The 25,002-nt window shown below is 56.5% G+C and overlaps 1 protein-coding gene across 1 annotated transcript; it reads left to right on the top strand.

The window, feature by feature from the left end:
* The first annotated feature begins 16,156 nt into the window (after nucleotides 1-16,156).
* On the top strand, nucleotides 16,157-24,799 carry LOC123578130 (cone-rod homeobox protein). Its single transcript, XM_045440759.1, has 4 exons — nucleotides 16,157-16,398; nucleotides 21,471-21,605; nucleotides 22,520-22,671; nucleotides 23,827-24,799. The coding sequence occupies exons 2-4, from the start codon at nucleotides 21,506-21,508 to the stop codon at nucleotides 24,472-24,474; spliced, it is 900 nt and encodes a 299-aa protein (XP_045296715.1). The 5' UTR covers nucleotides 16,157-16,398; nucleotides 21,471-21,505; the 3' UTR covers nucleotides 24,475-24,799.
* Nucleotides 24,800-25,002: the final 203 nt, after the last annotated feature.

The raw sequence follows: 25,002 nt of genomic DNA, 5'->3' as shown, positions 1-25,002 counted from the left end.
ATCTCATGGTTGGTGGGTTCGAGCCCTGCAGCTCGGTTCTGTGCTGACAGCTTGGAGCCCAGAGCCTGCTTCGGATTCTGCCTCCCTCTGTCTTTCTCCTGCTCGTGCTCTCTCTCTCAAAAACAAACATTAAAAAAAAAAAAAAAAAAAAGACCTAAATATGAGACCAAACTAAGAATATTTTAGAGAATAAAACAGTACCTTTATGACCAAGTGCTAGATAAAGGTTTCTTAAACAAGAAAGCAAAAATAAAAGGCATTATCTTAGAGCAGAAAAGTAAGCCAAACCAAAGCAAACCCGAGCTATAGTCCAAGCAGTACCCTGGGGACCTCAGACTTCGGTAAACCGTCTCCGGTTTGTGACAAGGCAAGGAGACACCCTGGAGGCCAGCTTTTTTTTTTTTTTTAACGTTTTTATTTATTTTTGAGACAGAGAGAGACAGAGCATGAACAGGGGAGGGTCAGAGAAAGAGGGAGACACAGAATCGGAAGCAGGCTCCAGGCTCTGAGCCATCAGCCCAGAGCCCGACGCGGGGCTCGAACTCACGGACCGCGAGATCGTGACCTGGCTGAAGTCGGACGCTTAACCGACTGCGCCACCCAGGCGCCCCTAAATTTTTTTTTTTCAACGTTTATTTATTTTTGGGACAGAGAGAGACAGAGCACGAACGGGGAGGAGGGGCAGAGAGAGAGGGAGACACAGAATAGGAAACAGGCTCCAGGCTCTGAGCCGTCAGCCCAGAGCCTGACGCGGGGCTCGAACTCACGGACCGCGAGATCGTGACCTGGCTGAAGTCGGACGCTTAACCGACTGCGCCACCCAGGCGCCCCCCTGGAGGCCAGCTTTTATAAACTTTCCCGTCAACTTGAAAATGAGGGTTGCCGGGGCGCCTGGGTGGCTCAGTCGGTTGAACGTCCGACTTCGGCTCAGGTCACGATCTCGCGGTCCGTGAGTTCGAGCCCCGCGTCGGGCTCTGTGCTGACGGCTCAGAGCCTGGAGCCTGTTTCGAATTCTGTGTCTCCCTCTCTCTGCCCCTCCCCTGTTCATGCTGTCTCTCTCTGTCTCAAAAATAAACGTTAAAAAAAAAAAAAAAAAAGAAAGAAAAAGAAAATGAGGGTTGCCTTGTGAAAGGCACTGTTAATTTTTATTAAATAATTTTATTTTGCTTTACAGCGTTTGGATACACTGATGGCAAGCAAGGAAGAAGGAAGAAACTGGCCCGTAACACATAACGAAAAGCACTGAAAATAGATGACATTAAAACTGAGAAATTTTTTGCGTATGAGCAAAATACAAATAGGAACAGATACTCGCGGTACATTAAATTGTCAAGAAAGGTGGAAGAACAAATGGGTTAAAGACCAGGAAAAATGGGGCTCCTGGCCGGCTCAGCCAGGAGAGCACCGAGAGACTCTTAATCTCAGGGGGGGTGAGTTCGAGTCCTGCGTTGCGCTCTGAGCCGACAGCGCCCGAGCCTGCTTGGGATTGTCTGTCTCCCCCTCTCTCTGCCCCTGCCCTGCTCTCTCAAAAAATAAAAAAAACCCTTAAAACAAAAACTCACGTTGTGAGTACTAGTGTTCAACGAACACGCGTGCGAGGGCCTCACTTCTTGATCAGTAAATGAATGTTGGAACCACAGCAAAGCCTCAGTCCGGCAGGTTGCCATCCCAAGCTGTCACATCCTCACTGTTTTAGGAGGACGCTGCGATCAGGAGTGCTCCCGGCTGGTCAAGGCACGGAGTAGGCTCTCAGAGCATCCAGGGAGCAGACACGGGGAGCATCGGTTCCATGCCACCCCTGGGACCCCACATAAATACTCACGTGTGCCCTACATGCTGCGGGGACACTCACAGCAGCGCCACGCGTGGGGGCCACCCAGGGAACAGGTGCCACCTTCACAGGTGGGATGGACCGAGGTGTGTTCCCGCCGCAGGGGAGGGATCGGCTGCGCGGCCCGACCACCCCCCGCCCCCCAGCCACGTCCCCACCCACGTGGACGCGGGGTGGGCGGGCCCGGGACACCCTAGTCCCCTCTGGCTCCGCGGGAACTCGAGGACTTTTGGGGGGCAGATTCCCCTATAAATTCAGTAACGTCATGAGCTCCGAGTCGTCTTCTGCAGGGCCTTCTTCCTCTTGGTACCCGGACATCACGGGGCCAGAGGGTCCCTCCAGAGGGTCTTGGGGTGAGAAGACCGCTGTGGAATTGGGGGCTAGCAAGGGGTCTGGCACAAAGTCTGCGCCAAAGGAGTTCTGAGGCCAGGCGGGGGCGGGGGCGGGGGCGGGGACGGACTCCTGGGAGCCCCGCTCTGGGGCCCACCAGGCTGGGTCCCGGCTGCAGGTGCCGGGCTCTGCTGCTGGGTGCATCCTCGAGGGGCCGTGCGGAGCGGGGCTGTGGACGCCTGGGGTCCCTGGGAACATGGGGCCAGCAGGGACAGGGGCAGGGAAAGGAGCAGGCACAGGAAAAGGGACAGGGACGGATTTGGGGACAGGGGCGGATTCAGCGACAGGGGCAGGGACAGAGCGGGAGTGGGGGGCTCCAGGGTCCCTTGGCACCATGTGGGCTCCCCGACCTCGCCCTTTGGGCAGCCTGGAGTGCTTGGCCCGGCGGTTCTTGAACCACACCTGGAGGGACCGAGGGGACAAGGCGGAGGGGTAAACGGGCTAGGCAGGGGCACCTCCCCGCCTCTGTCCCAGGTGTGGGGGGCTCAGGAGACACGGCAGCCGCAGAGCTCTCCCTAGGGCCCCCGGAGCCCAATTCAAGGTCCCCCGAGGATGCAGGGCGCAGTGGGGGCGGGGCTTGGACACCCGGGAGCCCGGGGGCCAGGAAGGGGCCCGCCCCAGAGGGTCCCCCGCCTTCCCAGAGGCCCTGAGCTCTGGTGCCCCGACACCCAGCCAACCGTCAGTCTGGGCGGGCTCACGCCGGCCGGTTCGCGCAGCCCAGGGTGGCGGTGAGCCTGGGGTCCGGCCCTGAGTCCCCACAGGGGGCCCCTTGCTAGCCCTGTGAGCCAGGGGAGCCCTCGGACCCTCTGGCGTGTCTCCTCCCCTGTAGCCCGGGACAGACGGCAGGGGGTCCAGCCGGAGGAGTGCCGCCTTCCTGGTGCGCCCGTGGCCAGTGCGGACGGAGGGGGCGGGGTCCTACCTGCACTTGGTGTTCGTCCAGGTTGAGCCCGGCCGCCAGGGCCGCGCGTTCCTGGTAGCTCGGGTACCGGTTGGCCCAGAAGTGTCTCTCCAGCGCCTGTAGCTGCTCCTTGAGGTACACGGTGCGCTTCTTCCGGGGCCTCGGGAGCGTCCGGGCTGACGGGGGGCCTGACCCGAGGAGAGACGGGCTCAGACAAGCCCCACAGACGGCCCCCCGCCCCCCAGAGACCCTCCCCCTGCCCGGGCCAGGCCCCGACGGGCAGGTGGGAGGCACGGCTGTGCATGAGAGGTGGCAGCTGGACCCGACGCCCTGGGGTCGGGCCCTGGCTCTCGCGGTCCAGCCCAAGTCTCTGTGCCCTGCGGCGGGGCCTCAGCGGGCACATCTTTGAAATGGGCGCAGTGACGGCTGTCTTGTGATTCCAGCACCCACGGCCGCGGAAGGCAGGCAGGCTGAGCTCCCCAGGCCCAGCCAGGCCGCTGCCCCAGGCAGGCGGGCTCCCACCTCGCCTGGCACCCCCCCCCCAGCCCCTCCCATCCAGGGCCAGAGCCACCCTGACGCTGCTCACAGGGGGCGGCCGTGCACCAGGCCCTCTGTCCCAGCCCCACGAAGTCCCCGCAGCCCGGTGCGGGACGCCCTCCGCAACACCGGGGGCCTCCTCTGGAGGCCCGGAGGCCTCCCCAGCCTCAGCCCCGGCCCCTGGCGCAGGCCCAGGCGCACCCTCAGAGGAGCCTGACTCCTGCATCCTGCCCGCTGGTCCGCCGCCTGCGTGTGGGGCCCTGCCCACCCCACCGGGGCCTTAAATCCCACCTACCTGCCGTGCCCACCCAGACACACCCTGAGGGTCCTGGGACTCTCCCTCTCTCCCCACCCTCAGCCCCGCCCCCGGACGAGTCCCAGGAGGAGTAATCCTTTCCTTACTGAGCAGCTTCTGGATACCCAGGCCCTGGGCTGGGGCCTGGGGGCTGGGGCCTCAGTGGCCAGACAGCCTTGGTCCCTCCCTCAGGGGGCTCTAGCCCAGGGAACCCCGCATTGCCCCTTGTGGGGGTCCCCAGCCCAGGAAAGGGCCCCTCCAGCCAGTGCCCCTGGGGCCGTCCCCTCCCCCCAGTCCTGGGGACCCCTCCCCCTGCTTCCCTGTCCAGCCCCCTCCTCTCCTTCCTGGTCGGTCCGGCAGCCTCCCCGCTGGCCCCCAACACCACGCTCGCCCTCTGGTCCCTTCTCCGAGTCTCCCCCCAAGTCCTGGACGGGGCGGGTGCTCAGACACGTGGCCCCGGTGATGGCTCGGGGTCCGTGCCGGTCTTCCTGTGGGATGAAGGCCGATGGGGCAGCAGGTGGATGGCTGCCCCCGTGTCTTTGTGAATGAATGAGCTGGGGCTGCCTTAGGTGCTGGACTCAGGAGCTGGGGTCACAGGGGCCCAGCCCCCTCCCCCCACCTCCCCCAGCTGCATAGACCCACATCTAGACCTCAGGCTGAGCTCCTCGCTGGCCTGGGGTCTGCTCAGGACTCGAGTCCCGGAAGCACACGGCTTACAAGCCTCAGTTCCCGGGCAGCGAGGGGCCCGTTACGATCATCAGTGCTACATGAAGGTTAAATAGGCAATCGCGCACCGAATCATAGGTGGCAGAGGGATCTCGTCGTTCAAGGTTGACCTCGCTCTCCTGAACGGCCCGAAGTGCGCCTCCGTGCTCCTTCCTTTCCGGCAACATTCCGCCTTCACTGGACGTTGCTTCTCCTTCTTGGGCAGGTGGGAACACAGGGGTCACCAAGTCGAGGGCTCTGCAGTCAACGAGGGATCCTCTAGCAATGTCCTTGGTCTTTAAGATGTGCCCAGAGGCCGCCTTCTCTCTTACTTTAATTTTTATTTATTATTTATTTATTTATTTATTTATTTATTTTTATTTTTGGGACAGCGAGAGACAGAGCATGAACGGGGGAGGGGCAGAGAGAGAGGGAGACACAGAATCGGAAACAGGCTCCAGGCTCCGAGCCATCAGCCCAGAGCCCGACGCGGGGCTCGAACTCACGGACCGCGAGATCGTGACCTGGCTGAAGTCGGACGCTTAACCGACTGCGCCACCCAGGCGCCCCTTATTTATTTTTTAAAGTTCACTTAAATCTTTTTAAAAAATGAGACAGTCGGCTGAGCGGCTGACTTCGGCTCAGGTCATGATCTCACGGTTCAGGGGTTCGGGCCCCGCATTGGGCTCCACGCTGACCGTGCAGAGCCTGCTTGGGATTCTCTCTCTCTCTCTCTCTCTCTCTGTCCCTCCCGCACTCACCCTTTCTCTCAAAATAAATGAGTGTACCGGTTTGTGGATGAGATTGGAAGAGATGGAGAAGAGGTGTCGTGCCTGGTGTTGGGGGGGGAGGGGATGGGGACTCTGACTTTCCCACAGTTTGGTAGCGTAGGTTGGTTTTTGAGACAAATTTGTCCGTGTCTGTCAACACCCCTCAGCAGAAGACCCTCAGACCTCAGCCGAGGACCCTGGAAACGCATCTGTTCTGTCCAGACCCCGGTGACTCCGTGTCCCGAGGCAGGTCCCTCGTGGGTCAGGGCAGAGCCCCGCTGACCAGGCTAACAGCGCAAGGAGCCGGAGATTACGCAGAAGATCAAGCTCAAAACCGACTGAGCCACCCAGGGGCCCCAGATGTGACACTTCGTAAATACCCTGGGAACACAGCGGTGACCCGGAAAGCGATGCCCCTGCCCTCAGAGATTTTGCTGTGTGGCAACTGAGTTGTCCAACAGGGGCGTGAATGGAAGGACACGATCACCCATGCTGTGAAAATACGCATTTAAATACAGGAGACTTACAGTACCACCGTTCAGAATAGCAAAAAAGTGGCAGCAGATAGAAATGTCTGTCAACTGTGACTCAGTCGGGTTAAGCGTCCGACTCTTGGTTTCGGCTCTGGTCGTGATCTCACGGTTTGTGAGTTCAAGCCCCATGTCAGGCTCTCTGCTGGCAGCCTGGAGCCTGCTTGGGATTCTGTCTCTGTCTCTCCCTCTCTGTCCCTCCCCTGCTTGCTCTCTACCTCTCTCCTCTCTCTCTCTCAAAAATCAATAAAATGAACATTGGAAAAAAAAAAAGAACATTCGAAATGTTGTCAACGGATGAAGGGATAAACACAACGCCGTCATAGGCATATATTCACACAACGGAATATCATTTAACCGTAAAGGAAGGAAGGACGGACACACTCTACCACGCGGATGAACCTTGCAAACATTACATTAAGTGAAAAAGCCAGACCCGAGAGGTCACAGAGGTGCGATTCCATTTACATGAAATGTGCAAGATAGAGAAATCCATCGAGACACAAGGTAGATTAGAGGTTGCCGGGAACTGGGGGGTGGGGACCGTCGGGGGGCCACCGGGTGATAGGTACGAGGTTTCTATTTGGGGTGACGCAATGTCTTACATTAGTTCCGGTGATGTATGCACAACAACAACAACAACAAAAAAAACATTGAATTGCACACTTTAAATGGATGAATTTTATACGATGTGGATACTTTAACGAAATGTTTATTATATTGCCCCTGGTTCGATGCAGATTTGAGTGACAGGTTTTATCGAGACCTAGTGGGGCGCAGGGCGGGGAACGCGGCTTTCTGTTGCCATCGCAGGAGTCGAGGTCGGTCAGAAAAGAATTTCTGGAGATTTTGGAGCCTGAATTGATGCCACTAAGGATGCGAGAAAGGATCGAATGAGCACAGTGCCCTTCTGCCTCAGTGGTTTGATCCTAAGAGGTTTATCCCGGGGAGAACGTTTGCCTGCTGTGAACACGCACAAATGTATCTATTTGCGATTTCAAGTAACTGAGTTAATTGCATGAGTTCATGCGCGCGAATAAGGGAATGATGAAAAAATTCTCCGCAACCTCCGACCCGTGGAATGCTAATGAACAGTGAGAAGGAATCAGGGGTGGAACTTTTAGTAACGGTTGGTGATTTTTAGTGTATTTTTTATTTTGTTCGAGTGGTGGAGGTCTGTTTTCTTTTTGCAGAGTACATGTGTCCCAAACATGGAGTCCTTGTTGGGATTTTAGTTTAGGTTAGTTTTTTGTTGTTGTTTTTTTGTTTTTTGTTTAGTTTAGTTTTTTTGTTTTCTGTTCAGTTGAGGTTTTTTTTTTGTTTTTTGTTTAGTTGAGGTCTTTTTGTTTTGTTTTTTTTTTTGTTTTGTTTTTTGTTTTTGCTATGGAGTCCTCTCTTCTAGAGTTAGAAAGGCACAAAGTTGATGACTAATAATAATATGTTAAATGATGGAACGAGCCTACAGTTGCTGACATCCAGTAATGTCTCAGGCACATTGTTCATTTTTAAATTTTTTTTTTTCAACGTTTATTTATTTTTGGGACAGAGAGAGACAGAGCATGAACGGGGGAGGGGCAGAGAGAGAGGGAGACACGGAATCGGAAACAGGCTCCAGGCTCTGAGCCATCAGCCCAGAGCCCAACGTGGGGCTCGAACTCACGGACCGCGAGATCATGACCTGGCTGAAGTCGGACGCTTAACCGACTGCGCCACCCAGGCGCCCCTACATTGTTCATTTTTGAGAATGCATGTACTTAAGCACACTGAAAAGATCAATATATATATATATATATATCAATATATCAATATTGATATATATATCAATATACATATGATATATATATCAATATATATTATATATCAATATATGTATATAATCAATATCAATTGATCAATCTATCTATCTATCTATATATAATATGTTGACTGGCAACAGTAAGACACCCAGCAGTTGATTAATAACCTAGCGATTATGGAGAATGTCAAATGCTCATTTCCTCTCATTTCCACTTGTTATTATTATTATTTGTTTATTTTACAAGAAGAAAAAACAAGGAACATTCCTGGCTTCGGATGCTGCACAGGACACATCGATGCTTGGCCCTCTGTTCTTCTGAACGTTGACTCCTTGCAGGGCTGGGTGGAAACCCGGTGGGTGCCGAGCCCCCCTGGGACAGCTGGGGGGGGGGTGGGGCAAGAGTCCCTGGGGTTCCTCGTTGGGCTTCCCAGACTGCCATCCAATTCCCAGATTCAGACGGACGGACGGGGAGGTTGTCTGTAGCCCAGAATCTGCTTGGGCCACAAGGGAGGGAAGTGAGAAGGGAGTTGACGGAGAACGGTGCTAAGAAGAAAGGATTAATCCATTTATCTTTGATTCAGTTAGAACAGAAACAATGGCTTCCTCCCCAGCCGTTAATGCCTTATCTCTTCTGCAAGTCCCTTCCAGGCAAGCCCTGATTTTGGTCCACTCAGTGTGGTTGACTCACCTCTGCCTCCCGCCCCTAGGATGCTCCCAGATAGCCAGACACCTTCCTACTGTCTATGTAAAGAGAGGCCTCACTCCCTGAGGGAGAGGGGGCCCAGGGTGGGGAGGTCACCTGGGGAGGTCAGAGAAGAGCAAGCTGAACTTTGAAGACAGCATTGGAGCGACGGGCAGATGGGGTTGAGGGAGTTGGCCTCTGCCTTCTAGAACCTTCTGCCCTAACTTCCTGTGATGGACATTCCTCTCTGTGTCTCGAGACTTTGATGGGGTTGAGGGAGTTGGCCTCTGCCTTCTAGAACCTTCTGCCCTAACTTCCTGTGATGGACATTCCTCTGTTGAGGGAGTTGGCCTCTGCCTTCTAGAACCTTCTGCCCTAACTTCCTGTGATGGACATTCCTCTCTGTGTCTCGAGACTTTGATGGGGTTGAGGGAGTTGGCCTCTGCCTTCTAGAACCTTCTGCCCTAAGTTCCTGTGATGGACATTCCTCTCTGTGTCTCGAGACTTTGATGGGGTTGAGGGAGTTGGCCTCTGCCTTCTAGAACCTTCTGCCCTAACTTCCTGTGATGGACATTCCTCTCTGTGTCTCGAGACTTTGCTCTCCGCTTCCTCTTTCGTGTCTGAAATACACTCCACCCTCATCCTCCGCAGCTTCCGTATTTGCGTTTCTGCCTACTTGCTAAAACTTGTCACCCCCAAACGGATCCTCCCCACGTGTTCCTGGTTGTTCCCAGACAAGTGCAGCATGGTGACAAATTCGTGTGATGGACCTCGCGTTGTTTCCGGCTGCCTTTTCCTTTCAGCTCTTATACTGTAAACGAGTGTCCTTTGGAGGAATATTTAGCGCCACATTTTTGAGGGGGTATTTTTATGCTTTTAAAAATGGTGATAAAATGGTGGCACCTGGTTGGTCAGGTGGTGAAGCGTCTGACTCTTGAGCTCGGCTTATGGTTTGTGAGATTGAGCCCCGAGTCAGGCTCTGCACTGGCAGCAGGGAGCCTGCTTGGGATTCTCTCTCTCTCTCTCTCTCTCTCTGCCCCTCCCCCACTCACCCTTTCTCTCTCTCAAAATAGATAAATTAAAATAACAACTTAAAAAAACAACCCCTCCCCGAAATTATGGTAAAATGTATCTGACGTGATATCACTTTAACCATTTGTAAATACACAATCCAGTGGCATTAAATGCAATCACAATATTGTGTAGCCGTCAGCACTGTCTGTCCTTAAAACTTTGTCATCATCATGGGGCGCCTGGGTGGCTCCGTCGGTGAAGCGTCGGGTCATGATCTCGCGGTCTGTGGGTTCGAGCCCCGCATCGGGCTCTGTGCTGCCAGCTCGGAGCCTGGAGCCCGCTTCGGATTCTCTGTCTCCCTGTCTCCCTGCCCCTTCCCTGCTCGCGCTCTGTCTCTCTCTCTCTCTCTCTCTCTCTCTCTCTCTCTCAAAAATAAATAAACATTAAAAAAACAAAAAACCCAAAAAACCTCGTCATCATCCCCGACAGAAACAAGAACTCCTCCTTCTGCCCTGCCCGCAGCCCCTGGGACTCTCCAACCCATTTTCCGTCCGTGTGAGTTTGACTAGGTACTTCATAGAAGTAGAATCATGCGATATTTGTCCTTCCGTGTCTGGCTTCTTCCAGAAGCATTACATCTTCGATGTTCATCCATGGTGTAGTGTGTCCAAGCGGTTCGTTCCTTTTTTGGGGCCGGATAATATTCCACTGTATGGGTTGAGCACATTTGGTTTCTCCGTTTACCTGTTGATGGACACTCGGGCTGCTTTCGGCGGTTGTGAACCGCGTGGCTGATCGGTGTGAGTGGCTGCTTTCGGCGTGGAATTGCCGGGCCCTTGTTAAACAAGGCGATATACCGATGAGTTGATGTAAAAATGGCCAGAGGCTCGCAGAAAAGGAGGAGCGGGACCAAATTTGCTAATTTGGTGTTTGAGGGGTCTTCCTAGGACATAACTACTCACCGAATCACAGCAAAGCAGGCCAATAGTCAATTCGGGGAGGGGGGGTGCGCCTGGGTGGCTCAGTGGGTTAAGCGTCCGACTCTCGATCTCAGCTCAGGTATTGATCTCACCGTCCTGAGTTCAAGCCCCGAGGTAGGCTCTGAGCTGGGCACGAAACCTACTTTAAAAAAAAATAAAGGTCAACTTCCAAATCTGAGCTTTACAGGAAGGGGCTCTGATAAGGCCTGCAGTCTAATCTGGTGGGGGAGGCATTCCAAAAATTCCCAGCAAAGTGCCGGGTACGTGGGTAGAACTGAACCTTAATGCTGGTTCCCTCACCAGACAGCCATCGGCCTCCTGATGTCCCACCCTGCCCTATTCAGAAGGTTCCAGAAAGAATGTGGTTCGTGAGTTCCTGGTGTCACCGGGAAGGACTTTTATCAGATGCTAAAAGCTACCGGCTCTTCTGCCCCGGAAACCCTTCCTTAGTCTAACCGCTGTCCGACCTGCTGTCTGTGAAGGAAACTGAGGACAGCCAACATCCGTCCCGTAAAAACACGCATGCCAAGAACGTACGGTTCTGGAGGAGAAAATAGCATCCCTACGGAGAGGAGAGATCTGAAAATGTAGGCAGAAGCGATAGGTTCTATGGTGGCCACAGAGGTGAGAGCCAAAGGTGGAAAAACGCTTTCCAGGCCTGGGGAGCAAGACGTCTCAGCTTCCGGGCGCCCTCCCTGCCCCCTCGGTGTCCCCCTCTCCCTGCCCCTGTCCCCTCCTGGGATCTCAGCGCGTGAGGTGAGAGGTCTCAGACCTCCTCGTGGGGTTTCAGGTAAGCAGAAGGAGTTTTTATTCTATCTTGACAGTCTGTCCACTTCCCTCCCCTCCCCTAGAGCCTGTCACGTGTCCTCCCCCCCCCCCCCCAAATCTGATCTAATTCCCTCTCTGCTCTGCGGAGGCTGGCCCGGCCTAAGAGGATTGGAGCATTTGCTAAATGGAACCAGGACGGGGTCAGAGAAGCAGCTGTGGGGAGACCCCCCCCCCCCAGGGGCCAGGACGGCCACAGGGGGGCAGCAGAGGAGATAAGGAGGCAGAGGAGCAGAGAAGGGGTGAGGGGAACGGAGCTAGCACCGGCCGGCTGTTTAGGAAACCACATTACGAGGGTTAAGAGGGTGCCCACATTGTCCATGTAGAAAATTTATCATGAACATATATCCTGGTTTGCTTTCCGCCCTCCCTGCTCTGTCCCTTTGGAAGTGCCAGGGGGTTCTGGAAACCGGGAAAAGGGGGGATAGGTGTGGAGGTCTGGGGGCGTCCGACCAGGGCCCTCAGAGATGACTTGGAATGTTCTAGAAGGGTCTGACCTGTCAGGAATCTACGCAGAGCCCTGAGGGTCTGCCCCCGACGTGAGGCATCCGGCGGCTTTGGAGTGCCCGCGTAGGGCATTTCACGTAGAATTTTAAATACATTTTATTTTATTTATTTATTTATTTATTTATTTATTATTTTTTAATTTTTTTTTTCAACGTTTATTTATTTTTGGGACAGAGAGAGACAGAGCATGAACGGGGGAGGGGCAGAGAGAGAGGGAGACACAGAATCGGAAACAGGCTCCAGGCTCTGAGCCATCAGCCCAGAGCCCGACGCGGGGCTCGAACTCACGGACCGCGAGATCGTGACCTGGCTGAAGTCGGACGCTTAACCGACTGCGCCACCCAGGCGCCCCTAAATACATTTTAAATAAATGTATAAGTATTTAAAAAGACTTTGAATTGTTTTTTTAATTAAAAAAATATTTACTTATTTTTGAGGGGGGGAGGGGCAGAGAGAGGGGGACAGAGGATCCGAAGCAGGCTCCGTGCTGTCAGCACAGAGCCCGATGGGGGGCCCCCACTCGCGAACCGTGAGATCACGATCTGAGCTGAAGTTGGGCGCTCAACCAACCGAGCCACCCAGGCGCCCGCTTCTACCTGGGAGGTTTATTGCCCATCACTTTAAGTCTTTGCTCATCCACCAATCAGGTCACCATGTCAGTCAATGAGACCTGGGGCTCGAACTCATGACCCGTGAAATCATGACCTGAGCTGAGGTGGGATGCTTAACCGACTGAGCCCCCCCGGGGGGCCCCACTGCCTGGCTTCCTTTGCTCAGTGTTAAGAGTTGTGAGATTCTTCTGTGTTTTGTGTGTGTTTTGTTTTGTGGGTCCCCTTATGCATCGCTTTTGAGTTTGCGGAAAGGCCGCTCAAAGGGTGGCCCGGGGACCTCTGGGGGGGGGTCACCGAGACCCTACAGGGGGAGGCTCACCTGATCGAAAGTATTTTCATAATAACGCCAAGGGAGAATCAGCCCCTTTCATTCATTCTCTGGCCGGCCCACAGGGGGCTTCTCCAGAAGCTACAAGATGTGAGGCACCCGAAGAACAGTCCTAATGAACAGAGAGGCCGCGGTGCGGACCCGGCTGTCTTCTGGTTGGTCCAACGTTAAGGGGATTTGCAAGACCCTTACCCAGAGCCGCTCCTCTCGTGAACTTTTCTCGTTTCGGAAAATATGCTTATGTTTCCACCTCAAAATACATCTTTTTTTTTTAATTTTTTTTTTTAACGTTTATTTATTTTTGAGACAGAGAGAGACAGAGCATGAACAGGGGAGGGGCAGAGAGAGAGGGAGACACAGAATCTGAAACAGGCTCCAGGGTCTGAGCTGTCAGCACAGAGCCCGACGCGGGGCTCGAACTCACGGACCGTGAGATCATGACCTGAGCCGAAGTCCGACGCTTAACCGACCGAGCCACCCAGGGGCCCCTCAAAATACATCGTTTTACGGCGCCTGGGTGGCTCAGTCGGTTGAGCATCTAACTTCAGCTCAGCTCCTGGTCTCACGGTTCATGAGGTCGAGCCCCGTCTCAGGCTGTGCGCTGATGGCACAGAGCCTGCTTCGGGGACGCCTCACCGATTTGGGGCGCCAGGGTGGCTCAGTCGATTGAGCATCCGACTTCAGCTCAGGCCATGATCTCACGGTCCGTGAGTTCGAACCCCGCGTCGGGCTCTGTGCTGACAGCTCGGAGGCTGGAGTCTGCTTCGGATTCTGTGTGTGTCTCTCTCTCTCTGCCCCGCCCCCCCTGCTCATGCTCTGTCTCTCTCTGTCTCAAAAACAAATAAAAACCTTAAAAAAAAATTTTAAACCCGGACTCGTGTGGTTCGACATCAGTCCTGGCAAGACGCCCCCAGCTTAGCTGGGTTCACCCTCACTTTGCGTCCCTGGTGGCTCCCCTGTCCGGTGGGGGACGAGGAGTTGGGGTGGATGTCACCTTGCCCGACGTGAGACTCGGAGAAAACCTGACTTTGTGGGGACAGTTAGATCCTGAACCGGTGAATTCGGCAATAATGCGATCCCTGAAGCATCGTGCATATCCCCGAACACCGTGGGGCACTCCAAAGTCTGACCTCCCTGATTCCTGCTGAAATCACAGGCCCGTGGCCCCGTCGGTGAAACCACACCCCACCTCTGCCCTGTGTGTGTGGATCCACCTGTCTCTGCCCCTCTGCCACTCACTCGGCCCTCCATCCGTCCCTTTACTGAGCACCCACCGTGTGTTGGGACTGTTCCAGGCACCGAGAATACAGCTGAGAACCAGGCAGACAAGGTCCCAGGCCTCCCCGGGGCTCAGGTCCTGTGAGGGGTGGAGACGAAACAAGACGGGAGTAAGCGTTTTGCAGAAAATCAAGCAGGCGTGAGTGTGCTAGGGAGCTATGGGGGTGCAGGGGGAGAGGCCCCCACACTCTAACCCACTCCCTCCTGTGGCAACCGTGGGCCTGGGGCGGTCCTTTGTACATCTCTCTTGGCCATTCAATCATGAACCGGTGAATATCGATTGCCTCTTTATAGCTCTTCCCTTTCTCTCTCTCTGTCTCCCAGCGTTGGATCTCCCCCAGTGTCTGTCACCCCCAGCTGCCCCAGGACCCTGTCTCCTCTGGGCTCCTTCCCTGTGCTTGGCTAGTCTGGGGACAGGAAGAGGCCGGAGGGACAGAAGGGGACTGAGTGGTGAGGGACCAGATCACACAGAGCTGGGCGCAGGGTGGATTATTCTTCCAGTTGTGGCCCCAGTTAAGGCTTTGGTCTTCGGTATCCAGAGCGGAGGCTCCGGCACCTGCTAGAGGGGGGCGGGGCTGCGGGAAGGGCGGGGCTTCCGCAGTCTCGGGAGGGGCTCCAGGTCGTCTAGGTGGTAAGGAAAGGTTATACTGGGGATAGTGATCTCTCTCTCGCGCTCTCTCTTTTTTTCAATTTGTTTTCAAATTTTTTTAAACTTTTTTAAATTTATTTTTGAGACACAGAGAGACAGAGCATGAACAGGGGAGGGGCAGAGAGAGAGGGAGACGCAGGATCTGAAACAGGCTCCAGGCTCCGAGCTGTCAGTACAGAGCCCGATGTGGGGCTCGAACTCACGGACCGTGAGATCATGACGTGAGCTGAAGCCGGACACTGAACCAACTGAGCCACCCAGGCGCCCCAAGAATTGACATGTCTTAACAATATGGAGTCCCCCAACCCATGGTATATTTCACTATTGACTGGGGTCTCCTTTAAAGTTTATTCACTTATTTTGAGAGAGAGAGAGAGCAGCATGAACAGGGGAGGGGCAGAGAGAGAGGAAGAGAGAATCCCAAGCAGGCTCTGCGCTGTCAGCACAGAGCCCGAAGCGGGGCTCGAACTCACGGACCATGAGATGGTGACCTGAGCCCAAGTCAGATGCTCCACTAACTGAGCCACCCAGGCGCCCCGACTCGGGTTTCCTTCACCTTCTCCCAGCACTGCTTTGTTGTTTGTAGCGGGACAATTGTCTGAAGGAGGAGATGACCGGATTTAGGGACGGTCTCGGACGTGGGACGTGAGGAAAAAGGGAGCGGTCAAGGCTAAACGTCAGGCTCTCCTCCTGAGTCACTGGGCGTAGATGACAAAGAAAACCCCTTGCCCCAGGGGATCCAGCTGGGCAGAAGGGCCTAGATTTGGACTGAACTGACCCTAGGGCCATGAGCCTGACCTTCTGAGACTCACCTCTCCACGCCCTCCCACCCCAGGGGACTCTGGGCCTGACAGCGGATGGGTGCACGGTCCAGGGAGGCAGTGATGTAGAGAGGCCGACACTCTTCTCTGCGGGCCTGTAAGGACCCTCTCGGCCTCTCCCTGCTCCCGCGGGCCAGGACCTTCCCGTATAGCACCGTATTCTCCCATCAGTAGCCTCCTGACTGGTCCCTGAGGGTCAGACAGCCCCTCCCTCTCTCTTCAAGCTAATGAGACCTGTCCTGATTCCCCAGCCAGGCTGCTGGCCTTAATCTCCCGCGGCAGGGGGTTTGCGGTGGGGGGGGGAGGGGTGGGGAGAAAGAAAGAGCCCCTTATGGTGAGACACAATGACCCAGCCACAAGGCAGGATTACCGCCATCTCCCCCACGATCATGTGTGCCTGTCGGGTGTGTCGTGACGAACAGACCCAGGGAGGGAGACAGAGGCAAGGACGATCCAAAGTGCAGAATGAGAGAGGTACCAAGATAGGGCGAAGGCAGAAACGCAGGGGAAACCAGGAGAACGCCAGCAGGGAGCAGAGGACCTTGGGGGAGAAAAGAGAGAAATGGGAACAGGGGGACTTACGAGGCTCGGATAAAGGAACACAGTGGGGCTGGGGGGGGGGGCGGGGGTGGTTCCTGGTCACAGGCAGGAGCTGGGGCCTCCCGTCCCCATCAGCCCTAATTGCCAAGATGTCGTGGGGAGGGGAAGGGGATTAGGCAGGCGGGTGCCCCTCCCCCTCCCAGCCAATGTCACCTCCTGGCGCCCAGTCAAGTCCCCCACCCGGGGCCAGGATTACCCTCCGAGATCCAGGCCACCGCAAATGACATCACTCCCAGCCGGAGCTTAAAATCTCCCCATGTGAGGGGACCTGTTTCCTTCAGGCTTTGCCATCTGACAACTCCCGCCCAGGTCCCGGGCCACCGGGAGAGCCCCGTCCCTGTTTCTGAAGGTGCGTGCAGGAGTGGCAGAGGGGAGAGGGGACGGAGGGAAGGGGAGCGAGGGGAAGGGGACAGGGGGCAGAAATTGGGTTTGTTTTCTCCCCACCTGGGTTCTCAGCACCCGGTACAGGCGTGTGTGATGTGCGGTGCAGGGACCTACGGGGAACAGAGGTTCAGTCCCGGTGTTCGGAGGTGCGGGGGCGGGCTGTGAGCGCAGCAGGAGGAACGAAGGGTGGACCGCGCGTGGGGGGGGGGTGGGGGGGGGCTCAGAGTGGCCTGTTGGTGACGTGTCCGGGGCTGGGGGCTTCTCGCTCCTGGTCCAAGGCAACTTCCTAGCCCATCATCTTGCTGTGTTTTCTTCGAAACGTGCACTGCCTGAAACTCTCTTCGTTGGTGCGTTTATTCACGGACAGCCCACCCGTCTCCCCGCTGCCCCCTTGGCTTCTCCCAGTGCCCGGGCGCGTGGCTGGGGTGGTGCCTGGTTCTCTGTCGAGTGGAGGTTGAATGACAAAAATAAAATGCTAAGAGCCACATGCCGACAGCAGGAGGGAGGAAGTGTAGATTCTGGGATGGCCCCGTGGGGCCAGGAATGCCGGGATTCTCGGGATTCTCGGATCCCATGCTGGTGGAGTGATTACTAAGGTAGGGGCCTCCCTGCCCTAGAGACTCCTGCTTGTCTAACCTTGGTCATGAGCATGCACAGTTCAGCTCCTGTCGGACAGGGTGGCCGAGCGAATGGAGGCGGAGATCCAGCAAGGGAGGACCTGGAACGTGGCTGAGCTCGGGGAGTCTTGCCGGGGGCGGATGTGGGGCCACCTGAGTCTGGGCTTGAATGAAGCCTCGCTGTGTGGCGTTGGGCCATTCACGTGACCTCTCTGGTCCTCTGTTTCTCCGTCTGCTGTGCGGACTCAAGGATGGGGCGCCATGACGATGCAGTCGGGTGAGCCATGGGGAGCTCGTGTCACAGGCTTGGAGACCCAGGAGAGGGAGTTGGCCTCATCCTGCTTTGGGGGATCTGGGGTAGATTTGGGGGTCAAGAGCAGGGGACGCTACTCCTTCCTGAGCCTCGGTTTCCTCCTCTGTGAAGTGAGGATCATATGAGCACCTACCTTGTGGGAAGTTTTTACAAGCTTATTGTTCCCCGAGATCTCAGTCCAGAGGCCCTCAGTGAAATGTCTGAGCTGTTTTGGGATCCCCGCTGGAAGTCCTTATGGCTGTCAAGAGGGGTGGGCACTTTCCTCTGCACCCCTCAGGCTCGGTTTCCCCACCTGTAGAATTACAGGGATTCTCTCCTTGACTACTCGCAAGGTGGGTGTGAGCCTTACCTGCTCCAGATGGGACCCTGGACCCTGTGGCCGCTGAACATCAGGGGCCCCAGGCGCCAGCCTCGGGTCCCACAGGTTGGTCCCCGGGGCAGGGAGAAGGGTCCCCCTCAGCCCATCTTTGGGATCATGAGGCACCATTGCCTTGCAATTCACCAGGCAGGAGGGTGATGGGAGCGCGGTCCTGTTTCTCGAAAATTCTCAGCCAAAGGTAGCAGACGCAGTTATTGCTGTCTGTGCTCCTGGGGAAGAAGCTCACGCGAAAAGCCTGTGCAGAGCGAGGACGTCCTGAGGTCGTGAGGTCCCTCGTTTCGTGGACAAACACAGAGAAAAATGTCAGCGGGTGTCGATATTATCCCCGTTATTATCCTTTGCTGCCATCTTGAACTCAAGGCCCTTACTTGTTGCTTATCTGAGCAGCGGGCAAACCCTCAGTCCTGGGGGTCATTGTCACCATCAGCTCCTTGGTCTTGGGCGAGCACCTTCCTCACCCCAGGCTCGGATTTCCCCGTCTGGAGGCTGGATCATCCCCGTGCGAGAAGGCTGGGCTTTCCTGGAAGGCCAACCTCTGAGCCCGGTTAAGCGGTGGGGGGGCACTGAGTCGGTGGGGAGGACAGTGACCTCGGATGCTCTCGTTCAGGCCCTGCACGTGGTCCCTGGCGGGGCGGTTCTTACAAGCCTCCCCGTTTCCAGGCTCTCCAGAACCTCTGGCAGAGCATCATCGCCCTGGGGGAGAACAGAGCAAAGGGACAGAGGGAGCCCCGGGCCGGGTGCTGGGAGAACAGCCTTCGGGAACCTCCGCCCCCCGGGCTGGAACCCCGAGTCCCCGCTGGCGGCCTGCGCATGACCCTGGGCCAGGAACCACGCCCGAGCCTCAAGATGTTCCCATCTGTGAAATGGGGGCATAGCAGTAACGCAGCGCCTGCCTCCCAGGGTTGTGCTGAGGACGGAAGGCTCGTGTGCGCCGAGTTCTCCACAGCTGTGGAACGAGTTACACTAACACTCGGCGGCTGAAAACAACACGCATTTACGGTCTCATACAGTCTCTGGGGGACAGGAATCCTGGGGGCCCCACTGGATGATTCTGGCTCAGGATGCTCGCGCTGATGTAGTCAGGGGTCGACCAGAAGGCTGAGTCACCTGCAGGCTCGTCTGAGGCTTGGGCCTTGACCTTCCCCTGGGGGGGCTCGGTCCCGTGGCTTCCCCCAGAGCGGCAGCAGCCTTGGAGGCCACCCTGTCATTTCTGCGGTGCCCTTAGTGGCTGTGGGGACAACCCAAGGGGAGTGAATGCCAGGGTGAAGGTTACTGGGCGGGGAGGAGGAGGGGCTCTGATTCTTCCGATTTAAAGTGGTTTCTGCTTTTGTTGAAACCATCAGCCGTGAGCTTCCCCACCACCTTCCTGTCGGGTCCCACACCACCCGGTTCACTCTCCCCCCGGACGGGCTCTGCTCCAGTCACGCCGGCCCCTTGTTTCTCCTCCAACCAGGCAAAAACGATTTCAGCCTCCAGGCTTTGCAACCTCTGTTCCCTCTGCCTGGAGGCCCCTTCCCAAGTTGACTGAGCCTTCGCTTTTCAGCGCCAGGGTCACCCCCTCTTTTAAGTTTTTTTTTTTTTTAATGTTTATTTATTTTGAGAGAGAGTGAGCCAGCGAGGGAGGGGGAGAGAGAGAGAGAATCCCAAGCGCAGTGCAGAGCCCGATGCGGGGCTCGAACCCATGAACCGTGAGATCGTGACCTGAGCTGAAACCCAGGGTCGGCCGCTTAACTGACTGAGCCACCCAGACGCCCCTCCGGGGTCATCTCCTTGCAGAGAGGTCTTCCCTGACCATCTAGATGAGAGGCCTCACCCTCACCCCAGATCCCGCCACCACCCCATTACCTCGTTTCATTTTCCCAGAAGTTCCGTCCCGCGAGAACAGAGATGTGTGCCCTATTTCTTGCTGTATCCTTAGCTCCCACAGCGTGGTAGAGTCTCAAAAATATTTCCTGGATGGGCTGGCTGTAGGGCCCCAATAAGCACAGATCAAGGATTTTTTTTTTTCAACGTTTATTTTTTTTTGGGACAGAGAGAGACAGAGCATGAACGGGGGAGGGGCAGAGAGAGAGGGAGACACAGAATCGGAAACAGGCTCCAGGCTCTGAGCCATCCGCCCAGAGCCCGACGCGGGGCTCGAACTCACGGACCGCGAGATCGTGACCTGGCTGAAGTCGGATGCTTAACCGACTGCACCACCCAGGCGCCCCTGAGAGGTTCTATTCAACACCCCAGGATGGGGCGCCTGGGCGGCTGTCAGCTGCGCGTGGGACTCTTGATCGCCGCTCAGGTCCTGATCCCAGGGTTGTGGGGTCGAGCCCCCCCGAATCGGGCTCCGCGGTGAGGGTGGAACCTGCTTCAGGTGGCTCTCTCTCCCCGCCTGCCCCTCCCCCGCTTGCACTCGCTCTGTCTCAAAAAAAGAAAGAAATCCCAGCATCCAGTCTCTGCAAACATGTCCCCGCAAATGACAGCGAGGGCCCAGAGCTGCGACCTACCAGGTACCGACTGTAACAGGTGCTAGTTTAAGGGGCTGACAGGCATCATGCATTTTACCCTCACAACCACCTAAAGACTTAAAGGCTCTTTTCATTCCCATTTTCCCGTGAGGGGGACTGAGGCACCCCGAAGGCTGTGGCCCCCCGGGGCAGGGGTGGGGTGGGAGGTTGGGGAGAGGGAAGATGACATGTCGCTTTGATAGACGTTTCCGGTTTGTTCCACTGCCCGGACACGGTGCGGAGCCTGCTCCTCCACGCCCAGGCCGCCACTGGGGTCACTAAGCCCACCAGACATGGGGCCCTGGGGGGGCTCAGCCGCTGAAGCGTCCGACTTCGGCTCAGGTCGCGATCTCGCGGTCCGTGAGTTCGAGCCCCACGTCGTGCTCTGTGCAGACAGCTTGGAGCCTGGAGCCTGTTTCAGATTCTGTGTCTCCCTCTCTCTCTGTCCGCCCCCCCGCACGCCCCCCCCCCCATACTCTGTCTCTGTGTCTCAAAAAATAAACGTCTAAAAAAAACAATTTTTTTTTTTTAAAGTAAGCCCACCAGACAGGTCACATGTGGTCTTGGAGGGAAGATCATCCGTCCCTGTCGTTCTCATGCCACCCTCCCGTCCTGCTATATCTGGGACTGTTCCAGGTTTTGTGGGGAAGGGCCTGCGTCTCTAGAAACCTTTCTGTCCCCGAGCAGGCCGGGACAGCGGGTCACCCTGCGGTCGTCTGTGATTCTGTGCGAGGCTGCACATCTTTTCTGGGCTCATAGCAAGAACAGCTGCCAGAGGGGAGCGGCAGCCAGGGTCTCAGTGAAGCTTTGCCCACTTTTAGCGGAGGGCCGTTGTACAGGTGTGGAAACTGAGGCCCGGAGAGATAAGTGCCCAAGGTCGCACACCTAAAGAGAGCCTGAGGCAGAACTTGGACGTGGACCTGCCTGTCACCACGTGGTCACCGGGGAATGTTTTTAAAGTTTAAGAAAAATTTGTGATGTTTATTTATTTTTGAGAGACAGAGCGCGAGCAGGGGAGGGGCAGAGAGAGAGAGGGAGACACAGAATCCGAAGCAGGTTCCGGGCTCCGAGCCGTCAGCCCAGAGCCCGACGCGGGGCTCGAACTCACAAACCGCGAGATCGTGACCTGAGTCGAAGTCTGACGCTTCACTGACTGAGCCACTCAGGTGCGACCCCCCCCCTTTTTTAACTGGGGGGGGGGGGAGTGTCTGAACGCCCCGTCTCCTCTTGCAGGCCCGCAGACCTGGGCCGCAGTGTCCCCGAAGATCATGATGGCGTATATGAACCCGGGGCCCCACTACTCGGTCAATGCCTTGGCCCTGAGTGGTCCCAGTGTGGATCTGATGCACCAAGCTGTGTCCTACCCAAGTGAGTACGGTCCTTCTCCTGGCCAGCCCAGCTCTCGGTGGTCCCTGGGGTCCTTCGTCCTCAGGGAGAAGAAGATGGGGACTTCCCGGGGCGACCTCAGAGCCACACATCAGCTGTCTGTGGTCATTTGCAAGCGCCAGACTTCAGGGCATCGGAGCGCGTTGGATGCTCATGGCATTTTCGGATGTGGCGCCCTCTAGCCCGACCTGGCAGTTTTATACACTCCCAAGTGGTGGCATGTTTTCCCTGAACGTGTCTCAGCGCATCGGAAATTTTGTTGTTTTATTTTATTATTATTAAATTTATTTATTAAATGTTATTATTTATTAAATTTTTATTAACTTTTATATTTAATTTTATTGTTTTTTAATTATTTTATTATTTTTATTATTAAATTTTTTTAACTTTGATTTATTTTTGAGAGAGAAAGAGAGAGAGAGAGAGAGAGACACGCAGTGTGAGCAGGGGAGGGGCAGAGAGAGAGCGAGGGAGACCCGGAATCCGGAGCGGGCTCCAGGCTCCGAGCCGTCAGCTCAGAGCCCGACGCCGGGGCTCGAACCCACAGACCGTGAGACCATGACCTGAGCTGGAGTCGGACGCTTCACGGACTGAGCCACCCGGGCGCCCCAAGGGCATGAGAAATGTTAGAAACGGGGATAAACCTCCTTCCAGGGCTACAGCCAGTTGTTGGGGTGAGGCAGGAGCCCCGAGATAACAGGCAAAGAGGAGCCCCATTTCCCGGCGGGACGGAGTGAGGCCTACAAGGTCAGGGAATGGGCGCGCCCTTCTTTGGGCCAGATGAGCACCCAGAAAGGGCTTCTTGGCAGCCTCAGGGCCTCCCACAGGCGGACGAAGAGAACGGGGGGGGGGGGGGCAGGTCACCTGATGGCCCCGCTGTCCCCTCTCGGCCGTAGGCGCCCCCAGAAAGCAGCGGCGGGAGCGGACCACCTTCACCCGAAGCCAGCTGGAGGAGCTGGAGGCCCTGTTTGCCAAGACTCAGTACCCGGATGTGTATGCTCGCGAGGAGGTGGCTCTGAAGATCAACCTGCCGGAGTCCAGGGTTCAGGTGGGATGTTCTGGCCGCCCCCTCCCCCACCCCGAGCCCCAGCCCCTCCTGGGACCCAAGCGTGAAGGGAGAAGGGGGAGTCGGGGAGTCAAAGTCATAAGGAGCCCTCATAACCCCTCTCCCCATTTTTCTTACCCTTCCCTCCACCCTCCTTGCTGCTTCTTCCCCCAGCACTCCTGCCATGCACACTCTGGCCACAGGCCCTTTGCACCTGCTGTTCCCTCTACCTGGACTTTTTTTTTTTTTAATGTTTATTTATTTTTGAGAGAGTGCGAGCCGGGGAGGGGCGGAGAGAGAGAGGGACAGAGGCTCCGGAGCAGGCTCCGCGCTGACAGCAGAGAGCCCGATGGGGGGCTCAAACTCACGAAGCGCGAGATGATGATCTGAGCTGAAGCTGGACCCAGGCGCCCCCCCCGCCCCCCCAACCTGGGAGGTTTCTTCCCCATCACTTTAAGTCTTTGCTTATCAACCAATCAGGTCACCACGTCCGTCAATGAGACCTAGACGGACTCTCGCATTTAAGGGTGCAATGTTTAGGGGCGCCTGGGTGGTTCACTTGGTTAAGCGTCCGGCTTCGGTTCAGGTCATGATGTCACAGTGTGTGAGTTCGAGCCCCGCGTCGGGCTCGGTGCTGACAGCTCGGAGCCTGGAGCCCGCTTCGGATCCCGTGTCTCCCTCTCTCGCTCTGCCCCTCCCCGCCGCTCACACTCTGTCTCTCTGTCTCCTAAAAATAAATAAACATTAAAAAAAAAAAAGGAAAGTCGCAATGCCCCTCGCCCTCCCCGCGCTACTGTCCCCTCCTCCCGTTCAGTTGGTTCTTCCATAGGGTCTATCACCTTCTAGAAGGTTCTAGAATGCCATGCAATGTACTTACCTACTGTTTCTTTATAATCTGTCACTCTCAACGAGAATGTCAGCTCCACGGACGTATCCCCAAAGTTCACGCATGTTTGTGAATTGATGGAATGGATGGATGGATAAGTGTGTATATGTGTGTTTGTACAATCGTGTGTGTGTATGATTGGATGGACGGACAGACGGGCGGTCAGCTGGATGGATAGAATGTCCCGGCAACCGACTGCCGAACCGGGGGGTTGTGACTCTCCAGGGCTCCCCCCCACTCGCCCATCCCTTCTCTCCCCCCCCCCCCCCCAGGTTTGGTTCAAGAACCGCAGGGCCAAATGCCGCCAGCAGCGTCAGCAGCAGAAGCAGCAGCCGCAGCCCCCTGGGGCACAAACCAAGGCTCGTCCGGCCAAGCGGAAGGCAGGCATGTCGCCAAGATCCTCCTCGGACGTCTGTCCAGATCCCCTGGGCATCTCAGACTCCTACAGCCCCCCTCTACCCGGCCCCTCGGTCTCCCCCACCTCGGCCGTGGCCACGGTGTCCATCTGGAGTCCCGCCTCGGAGTCCCCTCTGCCCGAGGCCCAGCGGGCGGGGCTGGTGGCGGCCGGGCCCCCTCTGACCTCCGCGCCCTACGCCATGACCTACACCCCCGCCTCGGCTTTCTGCTCTTCCCCCTCGGCCTACGGGTCTCCGAGCTCTTATTTTAGTGGTCTGGATCCCTATCTTTCCCCCATGGTGCCCCAGCTGGGGGGCCCGGCCCTCAGCCCCCTCTCCGGCCCCTCCGTGGGCCCCTCCCTGGCCCAGTCCCCCACCTCCCTGTCAGGCCAGAGCTACGGTCCCTACAGCCCCGTGGACAGCTTGGAATTCAGGGACCCCACAGGCACCTGGAAATTCACCTACAACCCCACGGACCCCCTGGACTACAAGGATCAGAGTGCCTGGAAGTTTCAGATCTTGTAGAAGCCAGCTCTGTCTCCGCGCCTCGTCTGAACCGCCCGGGAGGGTGTCCCTGGGGGAGTCAGGGAGGAGCTTGGGGCCTCTCTGGCTTCGTGCGCGCGCGCAGGGCTCACTCACCACGGCCCACCCCCTCCTCCCCGGAGGGTCTCCTCGCTGTCGGGGGGCAGGGGTGGGGGCGAGGGGCACGTTTCAGTAGGTCTTAGTAACCCTCCACCCAGCCCCGGCTCGCGCGGATTCTAGCTGCCTTTTGAAACCACGAGCCCCAGACTCCAGAAATTCTCTTGGTGAGAATTTCGCCCCGAGACGAAATTCAAACGCACTGGGCAGTTGATTTGGCAAGGGGGGCAGGGGAGGGGGGGACGGGTACTGGTGAGGTTAGAATCAAGAGGCCCGCGACCACCCAGGGAGGGAGGCTCAATTCTGTACCTTCCGTGTGGGACACTTCCTTAGCATATGGCTAGAGATCCTTCTAGAAAATCCAAAGACAGACTTTAAGAAGCCCCACCATGGAAGCTTAGGCCAGTCGTATGG

Source organism: Leopardus geoffroyi, chromosome E2, assembly GCF_018350155.1.
Source record: "Leopardus geoffroyi isolate Oge1 chromosome E2, O.geoffroyi_Oge1_pat1.0, whole genome shotgun sequence".
Classification (NCBI taxonomy): domain Eukaryota; kingdom Metazoa; phylum Chordata; class Mammalia; order Carnivora; family Felidae; genus Leopardus; species Leopardus geoffroyi.
The sequence above is the reverse complement of the archived record's forward strand: the minus strand, read 5'-3'. Positions and strand labels throughout refer to the sequence as shown.